Raw genomic sequence first — 23708 nt, 5'->3', positions numbered from 1 at the left:
TTATTAGGAACACAGTGATGAAATACTCTTTCATAAGTAAACGTTCGTCATTTAGAATGTATAGTGATGCATATCGTGTTTATGTTTTCTTTTTCATTTTGGTGATCTTTTTAAATTACAAATTGAACTACCTACACTTACACACAAGTAACTGAATTTATCAGTGGGCACAAATCATCATCAGTCTTTATTTAAATAATTATTTTAATTGTGAATCGCATTCCAAAAATAACTGAAAAACGTTACAGTAAAGTGGTTTTAACAGTGAGTGAGATGAGAGAAACAATGTGTTTATACTCATACAATAAGCCAGACTAATAATGTAAATGATAAATAATAATAAAAAAGGTAAGATGACTCCAAATCGCCCCATTCTTTCAGTTTCTAATGGCTTTTGGTTGGTTGGCTGGTTATTAATGGCAAAGCTATATTGAGCTGGGTCAGACTGTTTAAGTGTTTTGTTTATTATTAATACACGAACTTGCTGCATTTTATTTCAAAACCTGGCGCGTTCGAATTTCTATTTTGTGCCGTGTTCGTTTTAAATTAGACTACATTGTGAGCGGAGCCGAACACAGCGCCATCTACAGGCGGCACTCCGCATCAACGTCGGTCCTCCTTAAATGGTTAGGACAAACATGGCGTCTATCCGTGCGTACGTTGCCCCCGCCTTGTTGACGCAATCAGCCTGTTTGTTTGTTTGCGTGTGTGCGTGCGCGCGGACGGGCGCGGGCGCGTGTGTATGCCACGGAACAAACTTCGCGCAGACCTTATCAAGTCCCGTCAGGAGCGGGAGTCCAATGGTCAGCGTTGGCCGGCTGATCTTTGGATGTTTGCGCTGCAGGAAGCGTGGAAGGCGGACGGGCTCTGCGGCAGTCGAGCGTGTCTGTGTTGACAAAGACCCCCAAAAGTTCGGCCGGGTTCGGCGGCTCTCATCGCAGCCATGTCCGGACCGCCTAGATTTGTGAGCCCGTTCCACGGACCCCGGTGTCTGGCTGCGGCCGCGGCTCCGGCGGGGAAAGCCAAGCTGACGCACCCGGGCAAGGCGATCCTGGCAGGTAGGAGAAAGTTCGGCAAAGTAGTTCGACTGGGTCGCGGCCGGGTTCGGCTGCAGCAGTGACCTCGGGCCTTTTAAACGCGGCTGTCAAAAAAGTTTTCAGATCCAAAGGAGCTGAACTCGCCACAGGCTCTAAAACGAGACCAACTGGAAACTCCACAAAACCGCTTATTTCAGACCTGCTCTAAACACGTTAATCCTTTTAAAAGGCTTCCGGCATTTTTGTGCTATTATGTAGTTTTGGGGGTCAAACCAGTCCAGGTCTTGATGGTTTCCATCAAACCTGCAGGACTGATATGTGTGTGAAGCTACAGGAGCGAAACGTCTTGACAGTTTTTAAATAGAAATTAAATGTGTGATCAGTGCACTTAAGCCCAGTTTAGTGGCTGTGCTCTGTATTGTTTTATCTGAAAAGAACCTGTGAGCTCGACCCGGGTTCCGCCTTGTTCTGGAGCTGGTAGACTTTGGCACCGGCCCCACTGAAGCTGCGTGAACTCTGATTACTCAGCTTCTCTTTAGTCAATGGGTGACCGATGACAGAGTGAGGCTGTAGCCTTAATAATAGTAATAATAACTCTAACTATTCAACCCAGCCCAGCGGTGCTGAGCGGCGCCGGCGCCACATGACTCCTAACAGGATGACATGGCAGCTATCGGGTCACGCTGGGTCACATGCTAAAGCTTTGTGGCTACATCTTTTAAAGGGATTCATTGTCTACATACATTTTAGTGACATTTAAAAGAACAAAGCAGAAAAACAGAACAGTTCCATCCACAGTAAGACATTGCTCATTGTAGTTTAGTGGTAGAGATGAGGTGATTCTAACTGTAGGAGCTACTGACACTAGTACTAGTCACACGTACTGTAGAACTATGGGTCCAGAACATAGACTATACCATACATAGATGTTTGACACTGGGTATTTGCTGTGGTTGAGTCAACATAGCAGATTAAAGCTGATAGCCGTGATGATGCAACCTCCTCTTCTGGTCTCTTATTGCTTCAGCCCTCCTGCAGACAAACCCGAGGCTGGTGGAGCTGCTTGTTGAGCCTCGGGTTGAATGGACTGTGACGGTTGATCCCTCGCTTTCACACTTCCTGCTCTGGGCCCGATAAACCGGTTCCACGTCCCCTTTTCGGCGCGAGCGCGTGCAGGTACCGGCCCAGGGCCCGTTTGCGGACGACGGTGACGACGTGGAGCCTAATTGGCAGGTTGAGCTGCTGGGAAGCCTGCGTTTAACCCACAGAATGCACGTCACCCGCAGCCACAGACAAAAGTTAGAGCCGAGTGAAGTCTGCGCTTTCATTTTTAACACCGCTTGCCAGAATGCGTGCTTCCTCCCCCCCCGATGCCTGCGCGAGCTTGAGAGGTGAAGCCGTTTGAGGCCACTGTGTGCCAGTGGTGCTGTGGAGGCCACACACCCCCTGCAGCTGTGTCAGGGCCGAGGGGAGGATCCAGATCGGCCCAGATCAGCGGAGCCAGTGGCTGCAGGCCTCTGCTGAACGGCAGAGGAGCGAGAGGCGGCTTGTTAAGGTGGACGTGTTCTAGTTCCTATGACAGAAGCAAAGTTATAAGGAAGAGTGGGATAAACGTACTCATGACAAACAATCAAAAATAAAATACGATACAACACAGGAAGTATAGATTTAGTTTGTTTTATTGATGAATCCAGTTTGCGGCTGACGTTTTCTAACTCTTTAATAGTATAAACTACGCTTGAGGCTCCTGACCTGCACGTGTGACGCTCGCGCACACATTGGATGTCGGCGCCAGGCGCTCGCTCACCGCCGCGTGCCGCTTGTGTTTCAGGTGGAATAGCCGGAGGCATCGAGATCTGCATCACCTTCCCCACGGAGTACGTGAAGACGCAGCTGCAGCTGGACGAGAAGGCCAATCCTCCCAAATACAGAGGAATCGGTGAGGTTCCGCTCGGTACCGGCTCCGCCAGCGGTTCTGATGGGGTTCTGATGTCATGTTGGTCTGTTTGATGAGCGCCTGGACTTTGGCTTGGACTCCATAACTGTGTAACGCGCTGTTGCCTCAGGGCTTCGCTGCTTGAACATGATGCTCAAGTCGGGTGATGCCAGTGCACGAAACCTGTTTCAGGCTTTTGACGCTTTGTCTTGGTCTCCAGTTCGTCACGTCTGTGTTCCTCTCCCACAGGCGACTGTGTGAAGCAGACGGTGAACAGTCATGGGGTGAAGGGTCTTTACAGGGGCCTGAGCTCTCTGCTCTACGGCTCCATACCTAAAGCGGCCGTCAGGTAATGCTCACATTCATCCTTTTTGATGAATAAGGATGAAGAGCAGCTCTTTGTCATGATGCTGCATTTATAAATCATTATAACTTGTCTGCTGACCCTGAAGTCCATGTATTAATGGCTAACGTTGCTAATAGATCCAACCATTTTCTATTTTATCGACTGTCCTTTGGGTTTTCTCCATGGCCGCTTCAGGTTCGGGATGTTTGAGTTCCTCAGTAATAAGATGCGTGACGAGACGGGCAAACTGGACAGCAAGCGAGGGTTCCTCTGTGGCCTCGGGGCTGGAGTCGCTGAAGCTGTGGTGGTCGTCTGCCCGATGGAGACGGTCAAGGTACGAGACACAAGCATGGAAGGCCTACAGTGCTCTTAATGCTAATTGCATTACACACGCGCGGCCAATATGGTCATGAATGAGACACAGGGCGACATTTCAGGCTGTTGTACTGAGAATATGTGAATGTATAGTTCCAACATTTACTTGGGTTCCCTTTCGTCGTCCCACTGACCACACTGATTTCTGCACAACATCCACAACGAGACCGTTCGTGACAATGTCTCCTGCAGTTTCCCAACTCGTCCTTGTTGATTCCTGTAAATCTTTAAACAAAATAACCTTCAGCACTGGGACAGGGAGTCTCAAACAAAGGTGTCCGCTTGCCTCCGCAGAGGTCAGTGTCTGAATAACAGGTTTTACCTGCAGCACATGTGTCGGCAACGAAGGGAAGCTCATAGTTTCAAAAAGAAATCCTTTTAGCGTGGTTCTAATTCTCAGGCTTGTTGGTCAGGATTTTCATAATGTGCATATACTCCCGTATCCAAGGGATCGTTTCCATATCTCTGAGCTTCTGTTCTGCACAGTGAAAGCAACTGATCCTTTACCTTCTCATTTAGGTCAAATTCATCCATGATCAGACATCAGCAAATCCGAAGTACAGGGGATTTTTCCATGGGGTGAGGGAGATTGTTAGAACTGAAGGTAGGTGGATGCCACTGCTCTGTACTGTCACTACATGAGCTACGCAAGGAAATCATCATTTGATGGGATTTAAGTCTTCACATCAGAATGTTATTATGAAATCCAGCAGGAAAGCTGCGAGTGCTTTTATTTTGGCTCAGCTCTGATCGCAGTGTATTTCCAGGACTGAAGGGGACTTACCAGGGTCTAACTGCCACCGTTCTGAAACAAGGCTCCAACCAGGCCATTCGCTTCTACGTCATGACTTCACTGAGGAACTGGTACAAAGGTGCGAGGCTCAAAGGATTTTTCTCTCATCAGTTAAAAGCAAAACCACAAACCAAGGCTGATTTCTTTCTTTAGGAGATGACCCCAACAAGGCCATCAACCCGATGATAACTGGTCTGTTTGGAGCTGTCGCTGGAGCCGCTAGTGTGTTTGGAAACACTCCCCTGGATGTCATCAAGACCAGAATGCAGGTCGGTTGAACCACATGTTGACAACTCATCGCACCATTTCGCCCGGAGGCCGTGACTGAAACGTGCAGTGTGTCTGTTATTGAACAGGGTCTTGAAGCCCACAAGTACAAAAGCACAATGGACTGCGCCATTAAGATCATGAAGCACGAGGGACCAAAGGCGTAAGTTTATATGCAGAGTGGATTTGATTCATGGAGACGTTTGGTTTAAGCTGTGTTTTTGGAGCAGAAGATTGAGGAAATCAACAAAACAAATGATACAAACTAACAAAAAAAACTAACAAACTAATGATAAGACCTGGCATATAATCCTGTACTGTGTAACACTTACTGGATGTTATGTTGAATAAATACATTTCCCGTCTGCTTTCACCCCTTCAGGTTCTACAAAGGTACTGTGCCTCGGCTGGGTCGCGTCTGCATGGATGTGGCCATAGTCTTCGTTATTTATGAGGAAGTCGTGAAGGTCCTGAACATGGTCTGGAAGACGGACTGAAGTGGACCCCGCAGTGCTACTCAAGCAGGAGCTTTGGGACAGGCCGCCACCTTTTTTTAACTAGGCCGAGTCCCGAATCAGCGATCTTAAACCCTGCTTTAGGTTCTAACGTCTACCTCTAGGTGATTATCAGAAAGAAGGAAAGGGATGGGTATATTCTTGATTTGTTTTTATAGCACAGCTACCATGAGTGGAAGGATGCCTGCATGGGAGGATACGCTCAGGTTGCAGAATTAATTACTTAGACTTGCTTGTTTCTCTCTTTGAGACCTCAGGGAGGCATTTATTTAAATGAAAGAGGAACACGCAGCACATAGAGGCTCTCGCCTACAGTGCTTTAAGTTGGAGTTACACTCACGCTGTATGTACTTAATCAGAGGCAAACTAAAACCAACATAATGTGACTTAGGCACGAATGTACTTGAAAATTAGAGATTATACTAGATGTCCAACATTTAAAGCTTATTTTATATGCAAGTATTAAGTTTTTTTTAAAGCTGCTTTTATTTCCTTTAGTATACAGTAATACAGTCTCATTCTGAGGCCACAGGTATACTTAAAAACTAAATGCCTTCAATCACAGCTGTCACAAACTTATAGGAGCTGTAGCAAGTTGCTATTTAGTTAGAAAAATGCACGTTTCCATCAATCTGTGACTTCTAAAGAGGGCTGTTTTAATTCAGGTAATTTACAAGACTGATCTTAAAACAATTCAAGTGCCTATGTATGATATGCTTCATGTGGAGATCTTTTCAGATTAGGAATAATTGAATGCATGTTGTATGTCCTTAGCCACTACATGTATTAAGTGTGTCTGATGTGTTTAAATCTTCTTAATTCCTTGCCACTGTTAGTGTTTTAATAATTCCTTGTTTCTATATTTTAAATTGCCTTTACTGCTTGGGAAATGCCAATATTGGTGCCTTTCATCTCATTCCAGGAGGATGAGTGGTTTAGGGTTTAGCAGAGTTTATGATTCCGTTCTTTGTTTTTAACTACTTCATTTTAACTGCCTTTGCTTTTAATGTGAGTTGACAACCAATTTGTGCCAGCGGCTGCTTCTCAAGACAGTTGTCAGTCAGTTGTCAGATTGTTAGAGTTGCCAAACTCACAAATGTGATTCAGTGTAACAGCAGCACAGATTGAATGTTCCCCAATGACCACACAGCAACACAGAAGATCATCTGTGTATCTTTGAGGCGCTGGGTGTACCTAATAAAATGACAGCTGAGTGGGGAATGCCATGTTATGAACTTTAGATTGTGGGTCTGGCATGTTTACATGTAGTAATTGTCTGTGCTCATCAAACAGTGTTTACTCTGAGCCTTGCATTCATGTAGATCTGTGTCATGTTATTAGATCAGTGGCCCCAGTAGTGAAACCACAGTTTTGTGCCTTCAGACTAATGGAAGAAGAACTCTTTTATTTGTCACTTACAATGTCACAATGAAATTGGCTGTTCTCTACAAACAGAGCTACCAGGCCACCCAATATGTATGCTTGCAAATAAATCAGATCAGAGAATAGTTGTTGTTTCAGTGAGTGTTACTATATTACATTTAACTTGAGGATCGCTGTGCTGCTATTACGTTTACCTCACCACAATTCAAAGGGAAATGTAATTTTTACTGTAGTATATTTATGTGAAAGGTTTGTATGAACAAAGTGATGTAAATCTGAACTAAAATCAATTTTTAATTTAATTTTTTTTTAATAGAAAAACTTTAGTAGAGGTTGTTAAGACAGTATCTGTATGAACGTACCTAGTACTTCCCCCTCATTACGACTATGGGGCCTGATTATAATACTGTAGTATTTTTGACCTTGCTTTGCGCTTTTGGACTTCTCGCTTGCCGTAGTTGTCAGTGCCGACTTCTGTTTGGGACGAACAGCAGAGATGTTTGCGTAGCTGCTTCTAGGTTTCCTCTCTTTTTGAAACATGTCTCTTCATGGAGGAGGAAGCAGAGGATTCTACTTCAACACCGTGTTATCTCTGGCTCGGTCGCTGGCCGCTCACCGTCAGGCGCCCATCGAGAAGGTAACGTTACACACGGCGTTAGCTAACGGCGGCTAGCGCAAAATCTGACGCCAGGGCCCGAACTTCGCTTTTCTGCGCCTGTACTCCGTCTTATGAACTAGGAAACACGCTAAACGTGTATTTTATCGTGTATCTGTGTGAACTATGTTGTCGTATGTGCAATTCAATAGCGCTGCTCAATAGCTTCTAACATCAAATGCAGCTAACCTCAGCGAGCGTTAGCTGTTTTTAATCTGTCACGGTTGTTACATCGTAAACTTTGTTTATTTCCATACTCTAGAAAACTCACATTTCCTTTTACATTATCCAACTAAGAACTGAACATTATTTTACGGTTATAGACGTCTCCATTCATTGTGTGCACCCATCACTGCAGACCCACAACAGGGAGTCAACAGAAATGATGTTAAACCTCATTATTTACAGCAGGTTTAGGTCATTATTGTCTAATCGCGAGGTTTGAGCCCATAGATGTTAAATAAATTCCACAGAAAAGCTTATATTTAGTAAATTTGAAAAATAAAACAGAAAAACCGCCAGGTATTTCATCACAGAGATTCAGAATGAACATCCCATAATGTTCACACTAGGTACAGTGGGTGTTATTCAGGGTGATTTTGTAGAACGTGATTAGTGGTTGTGTGTGAAATGGAACATTCTCCCAAGGATGTGTCAACAGAAGTTAATTACAACCAATAATAAGTTAAACATATAATCAAACATGTAATAACGGGTAATGAGCAGAGACTCATCCACTGATGGGAGCTTAACTCTGGCTCTTAGGTTAGTTAATGCCACAGGCTGGTTTGGCAGCGTTCCACAAACTTGTTTAGACAGACAGCATCATTACTGCTAACATGACCCCACTTGGAGATTGTGTTGATTGGATCTCTGTGGATGACTGAACTAGGTATTTTATACTTTTTTGTGAGCTGCTTTTAAGAAATGAATTTCTCCCTTGTGTGATCAATACAGATTTGCCCTCTTTTAAAAGGGTTATATAGTCTAAGCTTATCAAACAGGTAAAAAGTAATGCACATTGTAAGATGCTGTCCTCCTCCATAGGTCCAGAAGCTACAATGTATGTGTCCTGCAGACTTCAGAGGCGTCTTCCAGCTGGATGAGAGGAGAAGGGATGCTGTTATTGCTCTGGGAATTTTTCTAGTAGAGTCAAACCTGCAGGTAAACAGTGGAAGTAACTGTACCTATATCTGTTTGTGTGGTCATCGTATTTCAAGGGCATAATGTTAGCAATGAAAACGCTAGATCTGTGTAATACACTGGTGTTTTCTGTTGCAGCACAAAGATGTCATTGTCCCCTATCTAGTTGGGTTGCTTAAAGGGCTTCCTAAGGTGCAGTGGATTGAAGAAAGTTCAGAACGTAAAGGTAGAGGTAACAGCGCATCCCTGTTTCTAATATTGTGTTATACTAATAATAAAGGTTCCCTATAACAGGTTATGTAACATTTCTAGATATGGAGCTACTATATCTACAGTGTAGATTCCTCTTAGTGATGATTATTCTCTCATTTTTACGTTTGTGTTTAACGTTCCTTCTTATAGATACCCTTCCAGTCGCAGAGAACTTCAGCTTTTGTCTTGTAACACTTCTCTCAGATGTCGCCCAGAGTGATGAAGCCTTGCGAGGACAGGTGTGTTCATGTTTTCAATGTGAAGATATGTTTTGTAGTGGATGCGCTGCAGCTTTAAAATGTTGTTAAGTAGTAGTTTATTTTCTGTGAGCATCGTGCCAACTGCACCTTTGAGTAAATGAATTTAAATGAGCTTACTATCTTGATTCTTATCTATTTATTTATTAACATTGTCATAACCTTTGTTTTTCAGATCCTGGAGACGATCATGGACCTCATGCAGGTGCTGCAAGATATCTGCAAAAATCCGCAGAGTCATGATAAAGGTAGCAGGACAACAAACGCTAATGCTTTCTCTGTGTCTTACTAAATGTTAAGGCTCTGTGTTCCCTCCAGAATATCTCTGCAGGTACACTGTGCCTACGTTGCTAGGTGTGGCCCGAGCCTTTGGCCGATACAGCAACACTGATGAGCCGTTACTGTCCAAGCTGTTTCCACGACCGGTCGCTCCTGTGCTGCAGACGGGTGATGATGTTGATGTTGCACGTAGAAGGTCCTTCAATGACTTCCGTTCCATCCTGCCAAGCTCCTTGCTCACGGTGTGTCAGGGAGACACAATAAGACGTAAAGGCTCTTCCGTGTCTAGTGTTTCCCAACAGGTATAAATTACACACACAGGATGCCAACTCTATTAACATAGATGGAAGCAGCTTGTATTTTACCTTGTTCTTGTTTTAGGCCAGTCCAGAGAGAGCAGGCCTGATCTCCAGCTCACCAGCTGATCCCTCTGCACAGTATTTTGAAGGCAAGTGTGTCTGAGCCAAACAGTCTTTGAGGAGAGCCACTAACTCTCTGCTGTAAATGAGCCCCCTTTCTTTCTTCAGGCTCATACCTCCCTGATGGCAGTGCAGTGGACCCTGATTACTACTTTTCCACCATCAGCTCCAGTTTCTCAGTCTCCCCTCTTTTCACTGGAAGCAGCTCTGGGGACTTTCATGTCCCCCTGGATATGCTCAGACAACTCCTTCACATGGTAAGCAGCAGATGCATAAATTATACCTTGTGTACAAAGATGTATGTGTGTAAGTGAATATCCTTTCCACAGGTCGAACAGTTTGTGTCAGAGTCGTTTTTAAAATCCCTGGATGACACATTGGCAGAACATCTGCAGGTAAACAGTAGCTCTGAAAGCCACACATTTGTTTTATTTTTAAGATTACTGGCCTATTGTTTTACTTTGTTTCTCTCCTGTCAGTTGAATCCTGGTCTTCATCTGTACTATAAGACCTTCAGTGATCCTTTGTATGTAGCTATATTTAAAATGCTCAGAGACACCCTGTATAATCTGAAAGGTAGGGCTTTTATATTTAAGTTTACCATAATGATGGCAACGTTATTCTTTCATAAAGTGACCAATTAATTGAAGCCATTTTGGATTTCCTCTGCCAATCAGACCTCCAGACGGATTATGTGAAGGAGGTTCACGACTTTGTGCTGGAGCAGTTCAGCAGCAGCCAGTCGGAGCTACAGAGGATCCTGCATGATGTTGAGTACCTGCAGAGTGAACTGAGCCCGCTCAAGCTGCGCTGTCAGGCCAATGCTGCCTGTGTGGACCTGATGGTGTGGGCTGTCACTGAGGAACAGGGTGGGTCTTAACTGCATTAATACAGGAAGTAGTAGTGTTAGAGGTCATTCCTGCAGTTCATTTGTGTGTCTGTGTTTTGTTCAGGGGCCGAGAACCTTTGCACTAAGCTGTCAGAGAAGCTACAGTCAAAGACGTCCAGTAAAGTCATCATTGCTCACATGCCTCTGCTCATTTGCTGCCTACAGGTTGATGGACATTTACTTTTAACAATCAGAAGAAGAAAGCTTGTACTGACATGGTCATTTGTTTTGGTTTAGGGTTTGGGGCGTCTTTGTGAGCGCTTTCCTGTGGTGGCCCATTCTGTCACTATGTCTCTGAGAGACTTCTTGGTGGTTCCTTCTCCTGTTCTGGTCAAGCTGTACAAATATCACAGTCAGTGCACCACAGGTAACAACAAGACACTCTGCCGCATCACTGAGCGTTTGTTTCTGCCCTAGTTTAAAGTTGTTTTCCTCCTTTTTTTCCAAAGCTGGTGGAGAGATTAAAATCCACGTGACCAACGAATATTCACAGTCAACCCTTAGCAGTAATTCTAGCAAGAAGAGCCAGCCGTCCATGTATGAGCAGCTGCGAGACATCTCCATTGACAACATATGCAGGTGAATATTCTTTTACTGTACACAGCATATTCAAAAACAAAGGTATGAACAGCATATGGCTCTTCGTCTTCAGGTGCCTGAAAGCAGGATTGACTATGGACAACGTCATTGTAGAAGCTTTTCTTGCCAGTCTGTCGAACCGTCTCTACATCTACCAGGAAAATGACAAGTGAGCAAGACATTCTGTTATAGACACTCATGAGATATGTAATAGGAGTGTTTTCACACATTCCTTTCCCTTTTCCTAGGGATGCCCACCTGATCCCAGACCACACCATCAGGGCTTTGGGTCACATTGCTGTAGCCCTACGCGACACCCCCAGGGTGATGGAACCCATTCTGCAGATCCTGCAGCAGAAGTTCTGTCAGCCTCCGTCCCAGCTTGACGTCCTCATCATAGACCAGCTTGGCTGCATGGTCATCACAGGCAATGTGTGTTTAAATCTCCAACCTCACTGTTGTTTATTGTCGGCTACAGAACAAGTCTAACTTTTGATTTCTTGATTTTAGCAATACATCTACCAGGAGGTCTGGAACTTGTTCCAGCAGATAAGCGTCAAAGCCAGTTCTATGGTCTACTCCACTAAAGACTACAAGGACCACGGATACAGGTGATGACCATGGTGATAAAGAGAGCATGCTGCTGCCTGCGTGACGTGCTCCTCACAGTATGTAAATGCTCCTTCCTCCGTGTAGACACTGTTCTCTGGCTGTGATAAATGCTCTGGGGAACATAGCAGCGAACCTTCAGGCCGAGCAGATGGTTGACGACCTGCTGGTCAACCTACTGGAGCTGTTTGTTCAACTGGGTTTAGAGGGGAAGAGGGCCAGCGAGAGAGCCTCAGACAAAGGCCCGGCCCTGAAGGTAGAGCGCAGTCCAACAGCTTTTCTCATTGTCAGCCATGTTGTTTCATGTGTGTGAACCACTAATGTTCTTTTTCATCTGCAAAAGGTTTGATGTCCACGTACAGAGGACATTTAGAAACAGAACAACCTTAGAGGAACCACTGATGATTCACCTGGTTCTCTGTCTCGTTTCCACAGGCTTCAAGCAGTGCTGGAAACCTTGGTGTCCTTATTCCAGTTATTGCAGCAGTAAGTGATTATACTAATAATATAGTAATAAATACTTTTATCTATTGTCACTTCTTCTACCTACCTTCAATCTGTATCAAAAGAAATGTAGCACATGAAGTTCTGTTGTACATTTACCTCTATGACTACAAAGACTTGTCTTCTCTTCTTCTAGCTGACTAAGAGGTTGCCACCCATTAAGGAAGCAAAGCCACGTCTGCAGAAGCTTTTCAGGGATTTCTGGCTCTACTCTGTTGTCATGGGCTTTGCTGTGGAAGGCTCAGGTACAATAAATGTGCTTATTTATATTGACATGATGTTTGTAGGAACTTTCAGGAGGAATCTGCTTCAGCTTGTTACAGCTGTTATGTCAGCTGAGCAAAGGAAAAGAGACAGAAGAATAAGAGCATAAACTAATTCCCTCAAAATATTAAAATATCAGTCTTTCTTTATATCTTCTGGTTTGTTTGTGATGAAATTTTCAGGTTTGTGGCCAGAAGAATGGTACGAAGGAGTTTGTGAGATTGCAACCAAATCACCTCTGCTGACGTTTCCCAGTGGAGAACCTTTACGCTCAGAACTGCAGTACAACTCTGCACTGAAGAACGACACTGTGACCCCGGTATTAAACCGCACCCACGTACGCTTATGAAAGCACACACACACAGTGTGTCCTCTGACAGTTTTTGGCTTTTTTGTGAATGGCAGGCAGAGCTGAATGATCTGCGCAGCACCATCATCAACCTGCTGGATCCTCCTCCTGAGGTGTCTGCTCTCATCAACAAACTGGACTTTGCCATGTCAACGTATCTGCTGTCTGTTTACAGATTGGAATACATGAGGTAAACCAAGATGATGTTTGCTTGAACAGGACTACATTTACGATCGTACGCCTAACGTCCTGTTACTGTACGTTTTCCGTTTAGGATGCTGCATTCTCTGGATTCTGATCGTTTTCAAGTCATGTTTCGATACTTTGAAGACCGAGCAATACAGAAGGATAAGTCTGGTAAGCAGAAACTGCTAAAAACACATGACTGCAAGAACACTAATATTTGTTATTATTAACATTGGGTGCTTTTGTGCAGGCATGATGCAATGTGTGATTGCGGTCAGCGACAAGGTTTTCGAGGTGTTCCTGCAAATGATGGCTGAAAAGGTAAGGGATTCACTTCACTTCAAAAGACCTCATCTTGTAGTTTGAGTATATTTAATTTTTTTGATACTGGTTATTTCAATACACAGCAGGAGATACTTGCTTAAGTGTATGTGTCAGTTTTCACTTGGTGACCATGAAGTTACCCACCCAATGTTTTCAGGCAAAAACCAAAGTCCATGAGGAGGAGCTTGAACGACACGCTCAGTTCCTCCTGGTCAACTTCAACCACATCCACAAGAGGATCCGCCGAGTGGCCGACAAATATTTGTCTGGCTTGGCTGAAACGTGAGTGTAAGCAGATAAGCTGTGATTCCTCAGAACAGCACTCATCTAACAGCACCTTCTGTCTCCTCAGGTTCCCCCACTTGTTGTGGAGTGGCCGTGTGCTGAGGACCATGTTAGACATTCTGCAGACTTTGTCCCTCTCACTCAGTGCAGTAAGAGAAGCCCTTTCAATCTGTGCTAATACCTAATGGAAGTGTACACCATGAAGAGAGCAGTGATAATAATGCTGTATATTGCAGGACATCCATAAAGACCAACCTTATTATGACATCCCAGAAACCCCATACAGAATCACCGTCCCGGACACGTATGAAGCCAGAGAGGTAATATGTCATTCAGCACCTGTTGTTCATCACTTTTTGAATGTGTTTTTACATATACATTATATTACATATAATATATTCATTCATATATTCATTCAATTCAGAGCATAGTGAAGGATTTTGCTGCTCGTTGTGGGGAGATCCTTAAAGAAGCAATGAAATGGGCTCCTTCTGTGACCAAATCACACCTGCAGGTACCACTTAGTTTTAAAACAGATGAAACAAGCAGTAGTAAATGAAGTTACTAATGGTTTTAACCTCTACCTGGATGTGATCCAGGAGTATCTGAACAAACATCAAAACTGGGTGTCAGGTCTCTCGCAGCACACGGGCCTGGCTATGGCCACAGAAAGCATCCTGCACTTTGCTGGTTACAACAGACAGAGCACTGCCCTGGGAGTAAGTTATCAACTTATAATTTAATGACTACTATCCATACAACTAATGATAATATGATAATAATACAACTTTTAACTGCAGTCCACCCTTTTGACTGAGAGGCCAGCATGTGTTAAGAAGGACTACTCAAACTTCATGGCTTCCCTAAACCTCAGGAACAGATACGCTGGAGAGGTAAAGTGCTAAGTCACACTAGTTATGTGTTCTCACACACACACACACACACAAAGCTTTGCCGCTCACTGCTCCTCTCTCTAGGTTTCCGGTATGATTCACTTCGCCCAAGCGGTGCGTGGACAGTCAGATCTGAACCGGCTCATGATCAAACAGATGGGCGAGGCTTTGGACTCAGCGCAGCCTGAAGCGTTTACAGAGGCCATGTTTAAACTGGCTGCCTTGCTCATTAGCACCAAAGGTTTGAAAATCAAGCTCTTTTTCAATGGGGTGTCACATACTTGATTCTGTTTGCTTGATATGGTTCAGATTTGTAGGTTGATCTGATTTTTTTTTTTTTTTTTTTTTAGACTGTGACCCCCAGCTTCTTCATCACCTTTGCTGGTCTCCACTTAAGATGTTCACAGAGCATGGCATGGAGACGGCTATTGCATGCTGGGAGTGGCTGCTAGCAGCGCGTGCTGGAGTGGAAGTACCAGTACGTAGATGTGATGAGTCTTGAATTTGTTTGTTTGCTCCCCCATTGGGGAATGGGTCACATCTTATCTTATCTTAATGGCATATCATCAAGATTCTACTCTCTCACCCAGTTTATGCGAGAGATGGCAGGAGCGTGGCAGATGACCGTGGAGCTGAAGATGGGCTTGTTCTCAGACGCCCAGGTGGAGGCTGACCCTCTGGCTGCATCAGAGGAAAGTCAGCCTGTGCCCTGTCCTCCAGATGTCACCCCACACTACATATGGATTGAGGTCAGATTAAAACCAGTTCATTCGGGTTGTCAGCAAATGTTTCTTTAAGCGTTCTTGTCCCTATAATGCCTCTTGGTTTATCTTTGTCTTCTGTCTAGTTCATAGTCCAGAGATTTGAGATAGCAAAGTATTCTAGCGCAGATCAAGTGGAGATCTTCTGCAGTTTGCTTCAGCGCTCACTTTCACTCAACGTCGGTGGGGCTAAGAGTGGCCTTAACCGCCACGTTGCTGCCATTGGATCTCGTTTCAGGTACCAAAAGAAAATGGTTCATATTTTCAGTTAGCTCTGTGTCTGATCTTTTGGAAAACTTGGTTAGAAACTCTTTGAGGCATGTTGAAATTGTTTGATATGATTCTCTATATCATTAATGCAGGCATTATTCAAAGTTTCCCTTGTTCTTCAGGCTGCTGACTCTGGGTCTGGCTCTGCTCCACTCCGATGTTGTTACCAATGCCACTGTGAGAAATGTTCTTAGAGAAAAGATCTACTCTACAGCCTTTGATTACTTCAGGTACACACTACCCTGACACGTCCCCCCCTTTCATACAGGAGAGAGAAAGAGACAACAACTTCTATCTGCACAAGTCTGGAAGCTGAAAATGACCTCATTTATCTGTCTTATCTCTTTCAGCGTTTCTCCAAAATTTCCCACCCAAGGGGACAAGCGGCTTCGCGAGGACATCTGCATAATCATCCGCTTCTACGCGAGCATCCTGTCAGACAAGAAGTACCTGGCTGCATGCCACCTGGTCCCACCTGGTGAGCTTGGCACTACCCCAGCCCCGAGCACGCTCTCAGCTGGAATATTTGGATCGCTTATCGTGTCCAGCACTTCTCCGATATCTATCTTAAGTAAGCCTAAAGTGGTGGAGCTCGGACTGCACTGCAGCAGGGGCATGCTTATACGCGTGGCAGATTTGCTGTTTATCCTCACCGTCCTGCTGGTAGATCCTCGTATCTATCTGTGCTACCAACCTGGATTTGTTTTTCTACCTTACTTTTTTTATTTCCCTCATTTTTATTCCTCTTCTACTCTTTAGTGTCTGCCCTTTCATATTGTTTTTTAGCAGCTGTGAGGAAAAGCACAACTTTGTCAGCCGCGTTAAGGTGCATGATTATTCATCATGTCAGCCCACCCGTCCGCCCTTCTCCTTAATGAACCAATTCGAATGAAATAAAAATATTCTTCTCCCACCCCAGCAAATCCTCTCCTCTTCATTCCCGATGAACCCGAGCAAACACCTGGTTTCATTCTCATAAACATCAAACCGCTTCAGGTAGACCAGTCCTCACCACAGATCCTGGATCAGATTAATCTGTTCAGTCCCCTGCATATAACAGTATAATGTCTGATGTCTGACCCAGCATCAGTGGTTCAGGCAACTCCTACCTACTGTTGGATTTCCCTGCAAATGCATGAACGTCACAACAGTAGAGGACTAAGTTCATCTCGCTCCTCAGAAACTCCCTCATCATCAGTCATGTTATTAATGTTTTTACTGTTAACAAGTTATAAATTTTACTTTTAATAATGGCACCTGTCATTTATCTGGTTGACATTTAGCATATTTAGCTGAGGTAGAAAGACGTAAAGCTTTCTATGTATGTACTCAGATAATCAGGACCCATCACTAAACAGTCTGTCGGTGATGAATGCTGCCGACCTCAGAAGCACCTTGGACTCCAGCTCTCGATCCCAGCAGAGCGGCCAGGGCTGGATCAACACCTACCCACTGTCCAGCGGCATGTCCACTGCATCCAAGAAATCAGGTAGCAGTTACATGTTTTGTTATTTATGTGTTTATTATTACACAAGACCCACAGGACCAAGCGCTGTGTATCTGCATCATTCATCCTAGATTTGAAATGATGCTCCTTGTAATGATAATGAAACAGGCAGTTGCAGTAGTAAATATTATTTTAAATCACACACAACTGGGTTTTGATTAGATCAGCACCTGGGAAGAGAACCCAGCACTGAGAACTTGTCTCCCCAGGCACATCTAAGAAGAGCAACCGTGGGACGCAGCTTCACAAATACTACATGAAACGCAGGACTCTCCTTCTGGCCTTACTGGTGAGTGCTGGGAGAAGACTGGGAATAGACCGTTTCCTTGTGTTGAGCCTGCCCATCATCAGCCATTCTTCACGTCTTTGCTTCTTCGTCCTTCCAGGCCAGTGAGATTGAACGGTTGACGACGTGGTACAACCCCCTGTCCACTCAGGAGCTGGCCATCGCCACAGAGCAGTCAGTGGAGACCAGCATCGCCAACTGGAGATCCAAGTACATCAGTCTAACTGAGAAGCAGTGGAAAGACAACGTCAACTTGGCCTGGAGTATTGCACCTTACCTCGCTATGCAGTTACCCACAAGGTTGTCATGCTCTGTTTGTGTTGTACATGTTTCAAACTAAGCCTGTGAGCTGATGAACACCGTGTGCAATGGATTTTCTTTCTTAAAATTGAGATGTAAGATTACGTACCTTTTCAATTCAGTTTTTTTTATATAGTGCCAATTGAGTTCAAGGCAATTTACAAGGTAAAAACCTTACACAACTAAACCCTGCAAATCCAACATAAAGCAAGCTTTTTTTGTTGCCAATCAGAAAAAATGTGTATAGTCACATTCATACATAAAATAGTATTTTACTTTAAATTTCATTTAATTTTAACCGCAACAGGTTTAACGCCCATTTATACAAGAACCAGGTTCAAAGTGGTGGGCCATTTGCCTCGACCGGTTGGGGTGAGGGGATAGAGATGAGGGAAAAGAGCAACGACGCAATACAGGCAGGACTGTTGGACCAGTAACTGCACACAGGCAGGATATTTGGGACTTTGGCAACTTCTATCTTCTTGTCTGATACCTGTAGATCAGGGGTGTCAAACTGAGGTCCTCGAGGGCCGCTGTCCTGCTGAATATCTTGACCAGTTGTGTTCAGTCAGTGAACAGCTGGAAAAGCCAACTGACACACCTGATGAAGGACATCAGCAGAGAGGGCTGGAAATCCAGCAGGGAAAGTGGCCCTGGAGGACCAGAGCTTCATACCTGTGCTGGAGAGACGGAGGGAGAAGCAAAACTACAAGAAAAAAAGGAGCAAGAGTAGTTACATGTGGATCAAAGATGGCAGGACAGTGCATGAAATAAATAGATGGAAACGTAGAGGAGCTCAGTGTATGCAGTAAGTCCTTCACTGGTCTAGGTTCAATGCCTCCCATTCTACATTAGACACACTTGGAACCACTAGTAACCCAGAATTCTGAGAACAGGGAACTAAGAGGTCTTTAAGAAGGAGCTTCATCATTTGGAATTCTATTTTAGGTTTTCAGACGCTAGATTATTAAGGTTCTTTTATTTCCAGGTTTAAAAATGACGTCATCGTTGCTGAGGTTACCAGACTGGTGAGACTGGACCCTGGAGCAGTCAGTGATGTACCTGAGGCTGTTAAGGCAAGCTCAGCGTTAAGCTGGACATCTTTAAATAAATCGTTGCAGTATTATTTATATGGTTTTATCTTATATATTTATCTCTATTGCCAGTTCCTAGTCACATGGCACACTATCGACGCAGACTCTCCTGAGCTGAGTCACATCCTGTGTTGGGCGCCGGCAGACCCACCCACTGGTCTGTCCTACTTCAGCAGCATGTACCCTCCTCATCCTCTTACTGCTCAGTACGGGGTTAAGGTGCTACGCTCCTTTCCTCCAGTAAGTCACACATAAGGTCAAAGGGCTTTGATTTTCTCTCTGTACTCTACTGCCAAAGTAAAGACTCTCACTGTTGCTGTCCCATGTTAGGATGCCATCTTGTTCTACATTCCTCAGATTGTGCAGGCTCTCCGCTACGATAAGGTAATTGATAATAGCATTGTCCTCCTGGAGTTCACGATAAGGAACTTTTCAAAACACAGTCCTTAGTAACCTGCAGCCAAAGAAAGGGCCACAGTGTTTCTGATCCTGTGTCTCCTCAGATGGGCTATGTCAGAGAGTACATTCTGTGGGCAGCCCAGAAGTCTCAGCTTCTCGCCCACCAGTTTATTTGGAACATGAAGACCAACATTTTCATGGATGAGGAAGGACACCACAAAGACCGTGAGTGGCAGCAGAGCTCCAGTGTTTCCAATAACACACAAGTACAAACCTGCTTGTTTTATTCATTTTATTGCCTCCCTTTGCACATTAAAATGTTCCCCTCAGTGGCATCTGAATGATGATTATTCATTCCTCGTTAACGTCTAGCCGACATTGGGGATCTGTTGGAGCAGATGGTCGAGGAGATCACAGGTTCTCTGTCGGGTCCAGCCAAAGACTTCTACCAGAGGGAGTTCGACTTCTTTAACAAGATCACCAACGTGTCTGCCATTATCAAGTAAAGTCAATAGCTTCCTGACACAGACAGGACTGCATCCAGGGAAAATTGTTGCTCTGTTTTAAATTCTTTTTCTTTTTGTTTGTTTGTTTTTTCCAGGCCTGTCCCAAAGGGAGAGGAGAGGAAAAGGGCATGTCTAAAAGCTCTGTCAGACATCAAGGCCCAACCAGGTAATATGCAGTTTTAAGGTTTTAGGTAGCTGCAGAAAAACAGGTCTTCATTCAACTCTCTGAGCACAGGTGACTTTTCCTTTTATTTAGGCTGTTACCTTCCAAGTAACCCTGAGGCTATAGTGCTTGACATAGACTACAAATCTGGCACGCCCATGCAGAGGTAATGGGTGTAGTAAAATCGTTACATCTCAGCACTTCACTTCCTGTGTCCTCTAACGCACGGTTTCCTGTCGACACAGCGCTGCCAAGGCACCTTATCTGGCCAAGTTTAAGGTTAAGCGCTGTGGGGTGAGTGAGCTGGAGAGGGAGGGTCTCCGCTGTCCCTCGGAGTCGCTGGAAGATGGAGAGGAGAATCCGGATGGGTCCCGCAAAGTTTGCTGGCAGGCCGCCATCTTTAAAGTGGGAGATGACTGCAGACAGGTATGTGCTTTTTCCCCATTTCTTCAGACACACCAGAGGAAGATGCTCGCGCTGAGCTGCTTCTCTTCCTCTTCCAGGACATGCTGGCTCTGCAGATCATTGGGCTTTTTAAGAATATCTTCCAGCTGGTGGGGCTGGATCTGTTTGTCTTCCCCTATAGAGTTGTAGCCACTGCACCAGGGGTAAGACTTCACAAACACTAATCCCTGCAAGTCCAGTTTTTCCTCATCTGTATCTCTGGGTGATCTTTTAACCGGATTTCATTGTGGAACCTTCACTATAATTTGCTTTTCATAGTGGTGACTGAATGATAATTTATCATAAGCACTTTTTTTAAGGCTGTAAAAACTAAATCTCCTCTCCTCCACACTCCACAGTGTGGCGTGATCGAGTGCATCCCAGACTGTAAATCCAGAGACCAACTTGGCCGACAGACTGACTTTGGGATGTACGATTACTTCCGCAACCAATATGGTGATGAATCGACCCTCGCTTTCCAGAAGGTGAGCAGCTTTTTCTAATAACCTATATGCAGGGATCTGTGGCACACAGGGTTTCATCTTGTACAACTGCTGCAGGTGGTTGTGTTGGGAGCTCAAGCATTCAGAATGTGACATCTTGTTCTTTTAAAGGTGCAACATAATCACCTTGCTTAAGTTAAGTCCCTAAAAATAAACATCTGACCATCAGTGTTGGTTATTGTCCTCTTCTCCCTCCCACAGGCTCGGTACAACTTCATCCGCAGCATGGCTGCCTACAGCCTCCTGCTGTTCCTGCTGCAAATAAAGGACAGACACAACGGCAACATCATGCTGGACAGTAAAGGCCACCTCATCCACATAGGTGCACTGCTACAGTACATGTTGTACCTATCACTGTGTTTAAATGGCCTTGAGTAACTCAGTGATTCTCTGTTTTCATATGTGCCTTGTTCACTCCAGACTTTGGCTTCATGTTTGAGAGCTCTCCTGGAGGTAACCTGGGTTGGGAGCCAGACATCAAGCTGACAGACGAGATGGTGATGATCATGGGAGGAAAGATGGAGGCCACGCCTTTCAAGTGGTTCATGGAGATGTGTGTCCGAGGGTACCTGGCTGTACGGTGAGAAACAGCCACAATTTCTTTCTGCAAGCAAGAGGGAGATGAGAAACACATGCTATGATAGATAAGTGTCGTTTCCCTCTTTTCTTTGCATGTAGGCCTTACATGGATGCAGTGGTTTCCCTGGTGACCCTTATGCTGGACACTGGACTGCCGTGCTTCAGGGGACAAACCATTAAACTCCTCAAGTAAGAATAAAAGCCTAAGAAGGTTGAAATATATATCAGGAGATAATCAGAAATTGAAATAGAAATTGTAAGAACTAATTTTTGCCTGTGACATACTGACACTCACCTTTTCTTCCAGAGGACGTTTTAATCCACAAATGAGTGAGAAAGAAGCTGCAGCATTTATCATCAAAATAATCCAAAGCTGTTTCCTCAGTAGCAGGTGAGAAAAACACCCAATCCCACATTGCTCTTGTGAATGACTAGATTATATCATTGAATGTAAATGAAATGTGACTTGTTTCAAACAGGAGCAAAACCTACGACATGCTGCAGTATTACCAGAACCAAATCCCTTATTGAAGACCTGCTGACTTGCACTGACCGTCCTCACAAGCAATGCAACCTTCTTTAATATGGTAGTGGACGCCCCTGACAGGCTGCTGCTCTATGGACCCATCTGCTACTTACAGGCAATACTGTGGCACTTGTTAGAGCCTGTTTTAAGTTATATCTGAGTATGGAAGTAAGTAGTAGTTTATTTACCGTGTGAGTAAAGATCAATGTAGGACCTTTAACAAAACAGGTATTTATATATAAATATATATACAATCACCCTTAAAGTATATGTTGTTCTTCAGCAGATATTAATGGAGCTGTTACACTAGAGGAAGGTGGCCATAAGTAGAGCCAGTGTTGTTATCATTGTTATTACCAAGCTTTTATCCACTTTATGCACTTTATAGATTACTGTATCATGTTTCATCGGCAGATGAAACATGACCAACAAGCCTCACTTCAATCAGATGATAATTTAATTTTAGTGTTGTGAGATCAGATTAAAATCAGTGCAGTACTTCAAGAGCCTTCAGAAACGTCCAGGTGTTAAGAGATTAATGATGAGAGTTAATGATGTAGTTTATACTGTAGAGAAGCAGGGTCACGGGGAGTATATCACATTATGTCATAATCCCTAACCTCATGTTGGTCTTTCATGCAGGATGTTCTGTACATGACTTTATTGACTAGAGGAGTTGAACAGTTCAAAATTTGAACCGTTATCGAGTGCAGGGCTGAGACATTCATGGCTGTGGTATGAATATTTGTGATATGCTGTAACCGCGATTTGTCCCGGCATTGAACGAACATTATATGTTACAACTAAACCTTTATTTAGCCTTTTCTGAAAAATAGTATCCTAATGCAACCATCTAATATGATAACAGTTCTACAAAATCAACCTGCAGCTGCAACTTCAACTACAGGTTGTGAAGTTCCTGTAGGGGATAAAACAAACGGGAAGAAGCGGAACCAGGAGGCTTTACCCCCAAATACGCACAAGATGAAGAGTCCCTGCTGGAAATACTCACACCACTTCTCATCACACACTGTTTATCAGATTTTTAACGTTTAGGCTTAATAAATCTGCAAACATCTTAGTTGTTAGGTGTTGATTCAATAGAAGCCGCTTCATTCATTTAAAACAAAATGTCAGACTCGGTGCATAAAGTAAAAGGACCTGAATACTTCCTGGAACCACAGTATTCTGTTAAAGGTGTGTACCTTCTTATTGTGTAACTCAGTTTGGAAACATTCCACCTGTGTTTGAGTTGTGGTACAGTAGAGAGGATTTGACCTAAAAGCCATCACTCCTACCCCTGGTAGAAACACAACTGTAGTAATACTTGACAATTATGACTTTATGCAATTTAAACATGTATTTTAACTTGTTTGTGTGTTTTTATGATCTCTACCATGCTGAATCTTTAGTGTGAAATTTTGTGTTGCAGTTGTGACTTGCTGTTGCAGACCTGAGGTCTGAGGACTGTCTTTAACACTACAGACGCTCCTCTGGTTAGTGGCCGTTTCTGCTGTGATCTGTTTTACTGAGTTGCTGTTGTTTCACGTGTTCGTCATCCATTATGTCGCTGTTGTCAGTGAGCGTCATGGTTTACTCTACATATTGTTTGTGGCACCATCGTTGCCGGTTCCTATGAAGACAAGAGCAGTTGTTCTGAACATGTGACTCGTCTTTATTTCCAGATTAAATATTTTATCAGTGTAGAGCTGCCTTTGTTTTTTGTTTTTTTTCTTTTTGCATTTCATTTTTGAACTGCAGTTCGGTTGTGTGTTAGTACTATATAAACAAGACAATGAACAAGTAAATGTCAAGCTATTAAGTTAAAGTA

At 44.1% G+C, this 23708-nt stretch overlaps 2 protein-coding genes across 4 annotated transcripts; both read left to right on the top strand.

Moving 5' to 3' along the window:
* Positions 1–705: 705 nt before the first annotated feature.
* Positions 706–6777, top strand: slc25a1b (slc25a1 solute carrier family 25 member 1b). The gene is made up of 9 exons (XM_029169275.3): positions 706–1058; positions 2869–2976; positions 3223–3322; positions 3515–3653; positions 4214–4298; positions 4462–4566; positions 4641–4756; positions 4844–4917; positions 5137–6777. Exons 1-9 carry the CDS (start codon positions 944–946, stop codon positions 5249–5251), a joined length of 957 nt encoding a protein of 318 aa, XP_029025108.1. The 5' UTR covers positions 706–943; the 3' UTR covers positions 5252–6777.
* A 158-nt stretch (positions 6778–6935) lies between these two features.
* On the top strand, positions 6936–23583 carry pi4kaa (phosphatidylinositol 4-kinase, catalytic, alpha a). 3 transcript variants are annotated; one of them, XM_029169158.3, is made up of 54 exons: positions 6936–7289; positions 8355–8471; positions 8589–8676; positions 8853–8941; positions 9135–9207; positions 9278–9540; positions 9620–9686; positions 9766–9914; positions 9987–10052; positions 10137–10233; positions 10335–10526; positions 10611–10711; positions 10784–10913; positions 10996–11125; positions 11199–11294; positions 11374–11557; positions 11636–11736; positions 11822–11990; positions 12170–12220; positions 12375–12483; positions 12685–12821; positions 12908–13041; positions 13126–13208; positions 13288–13358; positions 13519–13643; positions 13714–13795; positions 13883–13966; positions 14071–14160; positions 14246–14365; positions 14447–14539; positions 14624–14780; positions 14890–15017; positions 15130–15288; positions 15387–15538; positions 15693–15800; positions 15921–16141; positions 16904–17059; positions 17287–17366; positions 17464–17663; positions 18652–18739; positions 18830–18997; positions 19088–19141; positions 19261–19381; positions 19529–19658; positions 19758–19828; positions 19919–19991; positions 20071–20251; positions 20329–20433; positions 20629–20754; positions 20974–21094; positions 21193–21352; positions 21451–21540; positions 21659–21742; positions 21831–23583. In XM_029169158.3, exons 1-54 carry the CDS (start codon positions 7191–7193, stop codon positions 21880–21882), a joined length of 6375 nt encoding a protein of 2124 aa, XP_029024991.1. In that variant the 5' UTR covers positions 6936–7190; the 3' UTR covers positions 21883–23583. The 3 variants fall into 3 exon arrangements, with proteins under 3 accessions (XP_029024991.1, XP_029024990.1, XP_029024993.1); XM_029169157.3 differs by having other exon boundaries at positions 6937–7289; positions 8589–8682; XM_029169160.3 differs by having other exon boundaries at positions 6938–7289; positions 8589–8682; positions 15921–16048.
* Positions 23584–23708: the final 125 nt, after the last annotated feature.

The sequence above is a fragment of the Betta splendens genome, chromosome 12 (assembly GCF_900634795.4).
Source record: "Betta splendens chromosome 12, fBetSpl5.4, whole genome shotgun sequence".
In the NCBI taxonomy this organism is placed as follows: Eukaryota; Metazoa; Chordata; class Actinopteri; order Anabantiformes; family Osphronemidae; genus Betta; species Betta splendens.
Note: the sequence above shows the minus strand (reverse complement) of the source record. Positions and strands in the feature narration are given on the sequence as shown.